Below are 12,538 nucleotides of genomic sequence, written 5' to 3' on the forward strand. Positions count from 1 at the left end.
TATACTATACGAAGTGTTTTCACTCGAAAACAATACAAAATATTCTAAAGAAAGAAAATATAAATATTGGTATAAAACAATTACATCAATGTGTTTTAACAACTTTGCTTGAAGGGTGATCTTACTACTTAGATTGATACTTTAAGGTTTTTTTTTTTCTTTTTCTAAATAGAAAGAGACTACAAAGTAGAGTATCTATAAATTCTATTAAAAGATAAGTCACTATAATCATCAAATAAAAACTTTGTAACATTTTTAGAAAACTTTAATCTCCAAGTGATAAACTCTATATCACAAATATCTTTCTTAATTAAATAATCTATCATTCTATTTCCTTCCCTATAAATATAATGATAATCGTAAATACTTAAGTCTCAAGTTAACTTCCAAATATCCTTTATTTAATAACATAATTGAATTAGGAATGATACTCATCTTATTTATATGTTGTGCCATAGAAATATAATCGGTTGAAGTTGATAAAATATAAAATAAAGAACCCAAAGGGCTTTCATTTATATTTCTATCTATTTTTGTCGTGCTGCATTTATAAATGGAATAAAATACATCGAAAAGTTTTAGAACCCAACCTTGACCCAATTAAAAACTTTAATCGTAGGTTGCACAAAAAAAATCGTTTTTGCATAACAATCTATCACTATTTTGGAGTCATTTTTATCTTTAGGTTTAAGAGCTTTTTGTTCCAACTAATGCATCATCTCTTAAAGTTATAGATTCTATAATAATTATTTATGCATTACTTACATGTCTATTTGTAATCATTTTTATAATTTTATTAGAGTTTCTAATAATTGATCTTAATACACTTTTATTCTCTATCTGGGAACTATCAAAATTTAATTTGAATATTTCATTAATTGAAATAATATAACAAATTCATTTTTTAACCACTCAAGGGATTTTGTGTCCATTTTGAAGATACAAGTCAATCACATATTCTTAAAGATTTTAGAAGTTTAAAATAGTTTTCTCAAAATAAAAAAAGGGTTAAGTTTGATCTTTCTAAACACTATTTGATTTCTATGAATTCATACATTTCCTATAATAATGACAACATTTTTTATAATACGATTAAAAAAATTTCAATTAATTTTATAGTTTTTATACACCATTTCAAGTTAAGTTAAAAAATTACCTTCATATAAAAGAGGAGTAGGACAATTAAACTTAATGTGATACCAAATTCCTCGAGCAAAATGATCATTTTTAAAAATATGGATACTCACAAGGGAGGACATTTGTGATAACCAATCATAGAAAAAAAAAATTATTTTTGGTATAAGATTTAATTTCTAAATCCAATTCATAATTTTGGATCTAGGAGGGCGAAAACTTTCTCATTACCCAAATTGCTGACTTCAGGGGTAATTAAAACATGTGGAGAAGAATTGAGGAAATGGAATAGAAATTCCACTTTTTGGAATTCTTATCTATAAATTTATATATTTTAACATAAATAATTTTAATAAAAAGAAAAAAATAAAACAAGAAGTGACATATGAAACTAGAATTATGTCTTTTTGTACCATTTCATATACTTCATTTTAATCCAATTCCAAGTATTTATTTTTAGAGTAAATGAATAGGGATGACAACAGGACGGGTTCAGGATGAGTTACCTTATCTCAACCTTACTTTGTTTATTAAAAATAATTTTCATCTCATCCCATTAAAAAGATTAAACTGAAGGGATGGTATACAAAATTTTTATACCCGTCCTATTAACTTTCTTTTTGAAATATTTTATTATTTTTTAAAATTCTTTAATTATATTAAAATAAATAAAATTTATGAATAATTAAAATATTATAATTTTTTATAACTTATTTTATTAAAAATATATTTTTTATTATTTTTATTATATAAATATATATATTAAAAATAAAAAGATAAAATTTAAATTAAATTAATTTTATAATTGATTGGAATGTACAAGACAATACCTGAATATGTCCTATGATAGGCGGGGCGGGTATTAATTTTGAGGGTAAATGCACCGATGGCTAAAGTTAAAACTCAAGAGTAAATGAGTAATTTTGAGATGTTCAAGGAGGTGCAATGTTTTTATTTATCAGTTTTAATATTTTTTTAAAAGAGCCAACCTTTTCTCTTCTGAGCCGCCAAACAGGCCCTTCCCCTAGAAATCAAATCCTCTCCTTTTCCTCCCTCGCAATCTTTCATTTACAAAGAAATCACACTCGGCCACTGATTTTGTAACCCTAATTTAAATTGGACATTGCAGTTTCAGTTGCTGGTAGTTTTAGGTTTTACTCCTCTGCTTCAGAGGGAAGATGGAGACTCAATCGGATGGCAAAGAAGACACGGTCGTCTCCATCAAAGACAAGCGTCAGCGCCTGGAGACTCGTATCGGTGCACAGCACAACACCCAATTGGACCTTCTCGCTTCTCTCCAAACCCTAGTTCCAGATATTGTCTCTTCTCTTGATCTTTCTCTCAAGGTCGTTTGCTCCTTCAATGGCCGCCCTTTTTTCTCCACTCCTCTCGCTCCTCCTAGCACGAACCCTAACTCTAAGGTTTCTGTACAATCCACCCGCATTTCTTCGCCGGAGACGGCGCGCCGTGGCGGCTCCGTTGAGCCCAAGCCGGCTGTTTCCAACGACGTTTCTGGGGATGGAGCGGAGAAGTTTACCATTGATGAGAGCGGGAGTCCGTTGTCGGTGGTGAGGTCGATGGTGGCAGTTTGTTTGTTGGAGAGGGTGCCGTTCACGGCGATTGATTCGTCGGCAGTATTGCGGAAGCTGGAGAATGACACGTCGGCGACGGCGGCAGAGAAGGCGGCGTTGCGGGAGATGGGAGGGGAGTCAGGGGCGATTCTGGCGGTGGAGATGGCGTTGAGGTCGATGGCGGAGGATAATGGAGGTGTTGAATTGGAGGAGTTTGTGATGAGTGGGAAGTCTAGGGTTATGGTTTTGGGGATTGACCGGACTAGGCTTGTAAAGGAGTTGCCGGAGAGTGCGCAGTATCAGCAGCAGCAAGAATCGAGTTCGGATGGGAATCAGAATCAAAGTCTGCAACGTGGAGGTGGTGGTGATGTTAACAGTGGGGGTTTCGGAATGGGAGGGCCTATTCCTAGGCCAATGCCAGACATGTGGATGGGACCCGGGGATGCCCATTTATCAGGCTTGCCTCCGATGTTTCCAGGCGCCGGAGGGCCAGGTCCGATGCTGGGACCGAGAGGTGGACCTAGAGTTATGGGTTCATCAATGATGGGGATGCCGAGAGGGATGGGAGTGCCTCCTCTTCACAGGCCCCCATTGGGGCCGAATATGGGGATGAGTGGCCCCAATGCAACACCAATGAAGCCGAGAACTGAAGAGGATGATTTGAAGGATCTTGAGGCATTGTTGAATAAGAAATCTTTCAGGGAGATGCAGAAGTCGAAAACAGGTGAGGAGCTTTTGGATCTCATTCATCGACCCACTGCAAGGGAAACTGCTGTGGCTGCCAAGGTATTTGAAATTTTGAAAACTGCTCTTACCGTCCAGCTTGCTTTATTTTATAAGGCTATAAACTAATTTCCATTGTACTGATTTCCGCATTTAAATTATGCCTTGCTTTTGTAGCTTTATCTTCTAGTCGAACTACTGAAAGTTAGAAACATGTTATGTTTTTTACCTTGATCAAGAGTGCAGAAAAAAATTCTACATGACCGTGTGAAAAAACTCTTATTTTTAATATATTGGTTTCCTCTTAACCATTTTCTGAATTATTTTTGGGGCATCATTATGAAGCTCGGTTGCTTTGTTGGGAATTTGAAGTGTCTAATGTTCAAACGCGATATATATATGTTTTAGCCTTTTTTTTATCATATTCATTAATACTCTTGTTGATGTTGAATTTTGTTTTAGTTCAAAACCAAAGGTGGCTCCCAACTCAAGGAGTACTGTTCAGCCTTAACAAAAGAGGATTGTAGACGCCAGTCTGGTTCCTATATTGCATGTGAAAAGGTCAGCAAGTGGTACAGTATGCTTGTGTGGTTTATTGGCACAAAATGACCTGTTTAAGATTTCTAGTGCTCATTTGCTCAACTTTGATTTGATTTCTATTAGCATTTTTCTGTTTATATCAGTAGTCATAAATACAGTGCTTTAAATTAATTGTATAAAAAGGTATTGCAAGATAAGATCTATATGCAATAATGACCCAAGCTCTTTTTTATTTTTTTTTTATAGGCAAAGTGCCATTTTATTAACAGACACTTAACAACACTTTTCTTTACAAGCTATGTCTTATACATCCATATGGCTTATGAAAAATCAGTTATCATTGTTATGTCCATGTTCTCTTTGTACTTCAATTCTCTGCTACCCGGACTGGATTCATCTTCATTATCCTCCTTGATCTGTTTTCAATATACATTTCATACTTTCATGGTTCTTTCTCTTCTTAGAATTGTTACTTTGTTAGCACCAAAGCCCTTAGTCAGTGTTAAATTTCAGCGTATTGCCCTTATGAGCTATTCCTCCCATTGGTCATATACCTTTAGTAATCAACTTTAGAATTCAAATTATGAGATCTATTTATTTGTGATTAAGTGCACATGGATAGTTTTTCCTGCTTCTACTACGTTTTGAGCTGATTCATTTCCTGCCATGGTATTAATAATTCAGTGTCCTGTTTTTTCTTTTCTTAGTTGTTTATAAGCTGTGTGTCCTCATGTTCTAAGCCTATATAGCCTTTGTTTCACTTTTACTCTAATTAGATATTTTGTCTTACTGAAGCATATCACTAATTTCAGGTCCATTTTCGGCGTATAATTGCTCCGCATACTGACATCAACTTAGGGGACTGTTCTTTTCTAGATACTTGCCGTCATATGAAGGTAATATTATCTTCTTTGTCACAGTTATTTTGACTAGGGAGTGCTATTAATTGTTTGTTATCATTATTTTAGCTAGGAGGTATATTAATTCTTGTTTTCCATTGTTAGACTTGCAAGTATGTTCATTACGAGCTTGACCCGACACCAGATGTGCCACCCATGATTATGGGGGCTGCATCTCTTGCTCCCCCCAAACAAATGAAGCCCCAGCGTGCTGAATATTGTTCAGAAGTAGAGCTTGGTGAACCACAATGGATTAATTGTGATATTCGTACATTTAGAATGGATATTCTAGGGCAATTTGGGGTTATAATGGCTGATCCACCATGGGACATTCATATGGAATTACCTTATGGGACGATGGCTGATGATGAAATGCGCAGTCTTAATGTTCCTGCATTGCAGACTGATGGTCTGATTTTTCTTTGGGTCACTGGACGCGCTATGGAGCTTGGACGAGAATGGTATATGGCTATCTTTATTTATATTGCAATCATAAAACAATCTTTTCTGGATGGGTTTAACATTTCTTACAAAAAAGTTTAGAATGTTCTGCAAGTTCAATGACATATAATTCTATAATTTACCATACCAATCCAAAGATACAAATTCTATAATTATCCACTGTGCTATAATAGTTTTGGCATTGGTTCTATATGCAATTTGCTTATCTTCAGCCCATAAAATTCCTTAGGCATATTGATCTTGCTTTCTGATGCTGGTTTATAATAAGATTGTGCCCAGTGAGTTACTATCCATTCTACAATGTTACTCTTTGTTGGTTCTATAGGTTCTCTTTAGGGCCTCTAATATGTTGGACAACCAGTTTTTGTTAAATCTTAAGTTTGTAGGATTTGGGCTCACAATATATATTATCCAATCCAATACCCTCTTTCATGGGTAGCCTCTTTTTAGGTTTACATGTGGGCTTAATAAATTAGGGAAATAAAGTGGCCTTTTTTTTGGGTTTTAATATATTGAAGAAATGAATATGCAGTGAAATATAAACACTTGACCTCCCTCCAAATGAGACTCTGATATCATGTTGGATAATCAATTTTCCTAAAAGTTTAAGCTCGTAAGATTTGGGCACATAATGCATATATATAATTCCTTAAAACAAAGGTTACTATGGAAGGGGGAACCTTTGTTTCTCATCAATTTCATTGAGAATGATGTGAGTTATTACTAAATGACTTGTTGATTTATTTATTTGTTTTGGATAAGTTACTAAATGACTTGATGTTAAAAATGACTAACCTAGGATATGCCTTAAGGTTATCCTATTGGTGGATGGGATAGGTGTAAACTTGACCTTTAAGTGAACTTCTCCAATAACTAAGCCCTTTTGATTCGGCTTTTGGAAGCCAAATGTTCTTTTGATGGCTTATGTGGAAAGCTGTTTCGTGCCTAATAAAACTTTCATAATGCTAAGATTGCCTCTTTGAGATGAGCTTAAGCTTATAAGATTTGGGCCCAAATCCTTAAAATGAAGATTGCTATGGAAGGGGGAACCTCTATTTCTCATCAATTTCATTGATGATGATGTGAGTTATTACTAAATGACTTGTTTATGTTAAAAATGACTAACCTAGGATATGCATTGAGGTTATTTCATTGGTGGATGGGATAAATGTAAACTTGGCCTTTACAAAGTGAACTTCTCCAATAACTAAACCTTTTGATTCAGCTTTTGGAAGCCAAATGTTCTTTAGATGGCTATGTGGAAAGTTGTTTCATGTCTAATAAAACTTTCATGATGCTAAGATTGCCACTTTGAGATCATGACTTTGGTTTCTCGCTAAAGCTTAAAGCAAGTTATCCCAAATGTGGTCTTATTCTATGCAGTTTAAGCCACTACTATATGATTAACATGAACTTGCATCCTGGTGGCCAAGTCTAATTCCATATTCACCTACTTGCCTACATGCCTGCTTGCTTGTGCTCACAAACTTTGCCAAAATTGGTCTCACATGCATTTTCTGTGTGCTGCTTGTAGTCTAGAATTGTGGGGATACAAGCGTGTTGAAGAAATCATCTGGGTCAAGACTAATCAACTTCAACGAATAATTAGAACAGGGCGTACTGGCCATTGGCTTAACCACAGTAAAGAGCATTGCCTTGTTGGAATAAAGGGAAATCCAGAAGTAAACAGGAACATTGATACTGATGTCATTGTTGCTGAGGTTCGGGAAACAAGTCGCAAGCCAGATGAGGTTAGTATGACTATGCCATTATCCTTGAGTACCTATCACAAAAAACTATGCCGTTTATCCTTGAGAGTTAACCTGTTTATTCCTTTGCTGGTTAGTTATTCCTGTAATGTAGCTTATATTGTACTGGTTGTTGCACTTTTTTTCCCGTGTTTTTAGATGAGAGTTCATAGGACTGTATTTATTGACTTTGGCAAGGTGGTTATACTAATTTTTGATTGGCAAAGATCAATTATATTAACAGAGCCTAACCTATCAAAATATATATATATATATATATATATATATATATATATATATATATATATATATATATATTAACAGAGCCTAGCAAAAGAGCATATCAAAGCATAAACAATGTATATAAGGGTCCCCAAAGGGCACAACAAGGCGGCGGGATACACAAAAACCACCTCCCATGCCTTACTTAAGAGGTTAACTATTCAACAAAGTCCATGAACTATCACTTGTGTATACTCTTACCATCCCAAAAAGTTATAGATAAAAGATTGTTTAATTGCTTAGTTTACTTTTTCATTGTCATCAAATGCTCTCCTATTCTCTCTCTTTATATGGTCTAGAATAAGTACAAAGGAGCAACTTTCCAAACCTTTTTCCTTTTCTTCTTGACAAAAGATCCATGCTTGCTCAAAAGTGCATATCTCACTGAGGAATGCATCACCTACACTATTCCAAATAGAGCATAAATTAGCTGCTACAAAATGACTGCTTTAGAGCAGTGAAGGAGGATGTGATCAATTAGTGTTTCTTCTCCTTTGCACAAATAATATCTGTTTGATATCCTCCGACCGTTCCTTTTGAGCTGATCTGATGTTAGTATTCTGCCCATGTAGCTTTCCATGTGAAAAAATCGATCTTTGATGGTACCCAAGGATTCCAAATGATGCTATAAGGGAATGTCTCCATTCTTCCTTATGATAAAAAGGAATAAAGAGATTTAACTTAGAAAAGGTCACTCTACGAGTTTAGCCAAACCGTCTTATGATTCTTAAGAATGATATATTAATATGAACAGGGCGTCCAACGGCCAACCCAAAGCATACAGGAGGTATACAACAGGTGCCTATAGGCAAACCGTCTTATGCTTCTTATCCTTTGTATCCTTACTAATGGTCTACAATTGCAACCTCCTAAAAGAAGTCTCCACCCTTGCTAGCTCCCACTCATGAATCTACCTTGTGAACTTAGGGTGCCAACAATCCCCCCTATTCTGCTCCCACACCTTAGCCACCCACGCATCTTTGACAGTGGCTATTGTAAATACTCTAGAAAAGCCTCCCTCTCAAGGGTATATCTCTGCACCAACCATCCTTCCAAAATTTCACCCTCCTTTTATTGTCCATCTTGAAACAAGTTCTATTGTTAAAAGTTCTTTCTTGCTCTTGATTGCCTTCGACATGCCCACCTCATACCCTTCTCTCACTCCTCTAGAGCACCATCTTCCTTCTTCCTCCCCAATAGTTTCCTGAAATCACCCATTTTCAAAGGGGTTCCCTCTTAGTCATGAATTTCTAATACCATATTCCAAGAAGAGCCTTATTAAGAGTAGATAAACTTCCAATTCCTAAACCCCCACTCCTCTTACCCATGCAAGTTGTTGACCAATTAACCTGATGTGACCTCTCAAGAGCTCCTCCCTTTGAAAGAAAATCCCTTTGGATTTTTTCCAGCCTTGAGCTTGCCTTTTTTAGGATGACAAATAACGGCTTAAAGTTTCTTTTTATTATTATTCTCTGAAAGGATTTTTCCCAGAGTTGAGCTTACCTTTCTCAGGATGACAAATAATAATAAGAATAATAATAATAATAATAATAATAATAACAACATGAAGTAAATTGACAAACTAAGCAAAATGACAAACTGGATGGACTGTTCTTATCATAAATTGAAAAACTGGATAGAGTGATCTTTATCATAGTCATCCTTCCTCCTTGAATTGTCCCTTCCACATATTGAGTCATTTCTAAAATCTTTACTCTATTGCATCCCACACTTGAGGTCATCTGAAAGGTGCTCCTAACAAAATATCCAGATAGCTGGTGAGGGTCCCTACCCTGCTCCTAGTACCACACCTAGATCCTCCAGATTGGCAACTCCCTTGACTAGGATCAACTTATTTTTTTCCAGATTGATCTTTGAGCCTGAGATTGCCTCAAAACTACATGAACTCCCAGTTGAGGTGCTCTTTATGCTCCTTTCTGTCATCACATAAAATAAGAGTGGCATCTGCAAATAATAGATGGGACACCTCCAAACCCATACCTCCTCTTACCCTAACTAAGAACCCTGCTATAAAGCCTCCTTCCTTAGCCCTGATCAAGATGTGAGAGTGTCTCCATGGCCATGATAAGGAGATAAAGGAATGGTGGATCATCCTGCCTCAATCCCCTAGAACTATGAAAAAGCTTGTGGGAGTCCCATTTCACCAAAACGAGAATCGGCTGGATTGATGCACCACTTAAGCTTGGCAAGTTGGTTATACTATATTTTTTTTTATAGGAAGTTGGTTATACTATGTTATTGTCTTAAAATTTTTATTATTTTAGTGTTGTTCAAACAATTCAAGTCCAGCCTTGGTTTTGAATGCTTGAGTTATTATGCATGCTATCTGCAGATGTACCCAATGCTGGAAAGGATAAGCCCACGAACCAGAAAGCTGGAATTGTTTGCTCGGATGCATAACACTCATGCAGGGTATGCTTTCTTAACCGACAGTAGTGCTTTTTATTTTTTTATTCTTTCCCTTCTGAAAACCTTGTTTCTCTTCATCTGTTTTATTATTTTATTTATAAATTGTTAACTGGAACTGTTACGGAACTAAACCAAATAAGATGAAGTACTATGGGGATATTTTGTGAGGATGAAAAACTGAGGGGACAATTGGAATCTAGTGTAACCTTTCAGATCCCCAAGGTTGTAAACAAATCTGTTGGTGTAAAAATTATTGAAGTTTGTAATGGTAATGTTCAGGATTTTCTCAGCCCAATAGACATATGACCTGGTACCCACTGCAAAAGCCTCCCCTTTTCTGCTACTCTGTTGTCCATGTGGTTTCTGGGATGGATTCCATGTTTTCCTTTCCTTTTTTCCAAATAAGATGCTGGTGTTGCACCTACAGAAAGAACATAGTTGATATTCCATAGCTGCAAAGAAATTAAGAATGGGTTAATTTGTATGTAAAGAAATTGAATAATGCCTTGTTGGAATTTGTCTGATTTCCACCATCTTGGTAGTCTGTTGGTTTTACCAGGCATCCACAATGTTATTGGTTGGTATGGCTTTTATCTATTTTTGTTTTTGTAACTCAGCCTTTACAATATCACTTCCATGTTCATTTTCTGCGACCATCCAATCAGATTATTTTAACAAGTAGGGTATCGCTAAAATACGGGCAAGAGGATTATGGGTGGAGGGCTAAGAAGGTTAGTGGGGCGGCTGGAGTTGGGGTCTGGAAGGAGATTATGAAAGAATTTGATTGGTGCTGGGAAAATTTGTCTTTTCTGGTTGGGAAGGGCTCCAAAATCAAATTTTGGAAAGACAGATGGTGCACTGATACTCCATTGTCCCAATGTTTCAACCATCTCTTTGTCCTTGCCGTGCATAGAGATGCCTCGATTGAGGAGATGTGGGACCATCATTCGGGTCAAGGAGATTGGAATCTGATTTTTGAGAGGGATTTCAATGATTGGGAGCTGGATATGGTTGGTGATTTGCTCCGTACTTTGAGGGGCCATAGGCCTTCCCTGGAGGATGACTCAATCAAATGGAGGCAAGGAAGGAATGTTTCTTTCAGGGTCAAAGAAGCCTACAGGTTGTTGGATAAATCTAATGCCTCCTTGTTTCCCGCAAGGGGAATATGGGTGGATAGGGTTCCAACGAAAGTCAGTTTTTTTGCTTGGGAGGCTACTTGGGGGAAGGTGCTCACTCTGGATAAGCTTCAGATAAGAGGGGTGCAACTTCCAAACTGTTGTTTTTTGTGTGGTTGTGCAGAAGAGAATGTAAATCATATTCTTTTACATTGTATAGTGGCTAGAGCCCTCTGGGATATTATTTTTGGGTTGTTAGATATTAAGTGGGTTTTCCCAGAAACGGTTAAGGAGGCTTTAACCTCCTGGAGGGGCTCTTTTGTTGGGAAGAAAAGGAAACAGATATGGAAATCCATTCCGTTGTGTATTTTTTGGACGGTTTGGAAGGAGAGAAATAGGTTAGCTTTTAGGGGGGGTGTGGTGAATGTTCAGAGGTTAAAGAATTCTTTTGTTTGTAATTTATGGAATTGGGCCAAAGTGTATTTAGGTGAGGAGGCTTTCTCCCTTATAGGCTTTTTGGAGTGGATAGCTTCCACTTGAGGGGAGGTAGTTCTTTCTGGTCCTTTTCTTTTTTGAGGCTGTATCCATCTTGTATACTCCCTGTATGCTTTGTGGCGTCTAGCCTTTTTTAATGCAATCTTGTTTACTTATCAAAAAAAAAAAAACAAGTAGGGTATCGCTACTTCCTATCTTAAACCTTGGAAGGTTGCTTATTCTCCTTATTCTGTGGTGATTTATCAGGTGGATGTCGCTTGGTAATCAATTGAATGGCGTCCGCTTAGTGGATGAAGGGCTGCGAGCAAGATTCAAGGCTGCTTATCCAGAAGTGGAGGTGCAGCCCACATCTCCTCCCAGGACTTCAGCCATGGAATTAGACTCCAATACTGCCCAAATAAGGAGTCCATTTCCTGGAATGGAATCAAAGTCCACAGCAGCACAGTTTGCAGAGCCCACAGCTCCAGAGGCAGCCTATCCATCTGAAGAGAAGTCAATAACCCTAGATGTTGAGATGATGAGCTAAGTTAACAATTACATCCATCATAATCTCTTTAACCATTACCCGATAATTCTTGTTAGAGTTTGTCTGTAGTAAGTTAAAAGAGTGATTCCACCCCTGGGCAATTTTCAACATGCGAGTCTTTCTTTCTTTATTTCCTTTGTTTTTATTCCATGTTTTTTTTTTCTTTTTCTTTTTTTTTTTTTGATAAGAAAGCCAAGAAGACTCGGAACCGATATTTATGAGGCGCATGAAGTTGAGGCTACCTTACACCGATCTTTTGGCATTGATTTCTTTGTGATAACACTCCCTCTTTTTTCGTTTTGTCATCTACTACGTAATCGTTAAACTGGCTACTATAAAAACAATCAGGAGTGAGTTAAGGTATGTCTCACAGATTGTTTTAATCCAGGTGGAGGTTGTAATGGTGGCTACCTTTGGCATGTTCTAAATTTCTTGCAATAACACGTTTACTACCCATGACCCCCGGAGATGAGGTGTAGAGCGGGGCCACGAAACCATTCAACAACCAGCTAGCAAATGTGTGTAAAGACCCAAAAAAAAGGGAAGCTGGAGACCGTGTCGGCACCACAATATGCGCTTGGTGTTGTCCTATACAAACGGACTTTGTTCTTTT

The 12,538-nt window shown here is 36.9% G+C and overlaps 1 protein-coding gene across 1 annotated transcript; it reads left to right on the forward strand.

The window, feature by feature from the left end:
- Positions 1–2,070: 2,070 nt before the first annotated feature.
- On the forward strand, positions 2,071–12,335 carry LOC100256414 (N6-adenosine-methyltransferase MT-A70-like). Its single transcript, XM_002272901.5, has 7 exons — positions 2,071–3,491; positions 3,891–3,989; positions 4,781–4,864; positions 4,973–5,328; positions 6,864–7,080; positions 9,713–9,792; positions 11,646–12,335. The coding sequence occupies exons 1-7, from the start codon at positions 2,313–2,315 to the stop codon at positions 11,923–11,925; spliced, it is 2,295 nt and encodes a 764-aa protein (XP_002272937.2). The 5' UTR covers positions 2,071–2,312; the 3' UTR covers positions 11,926–12,335.
- Positions 12,336–12,538: the final 203 nt, after the last annotated feature.

This window comes from Vitis vinifera, chromosome 2 (assembly GCF_030704535.1).
Source record: "Vitis vinifera cultivar Pinot Noir 40024 chromosome 2, ASM3070453v1".
Taxonomy (NCBI): Eukaryota; Viridiplantae; Streptophyta; class Magnoliopsida; order Vitales; family Vitaceae; genus Vitis; species Vitis vinifera.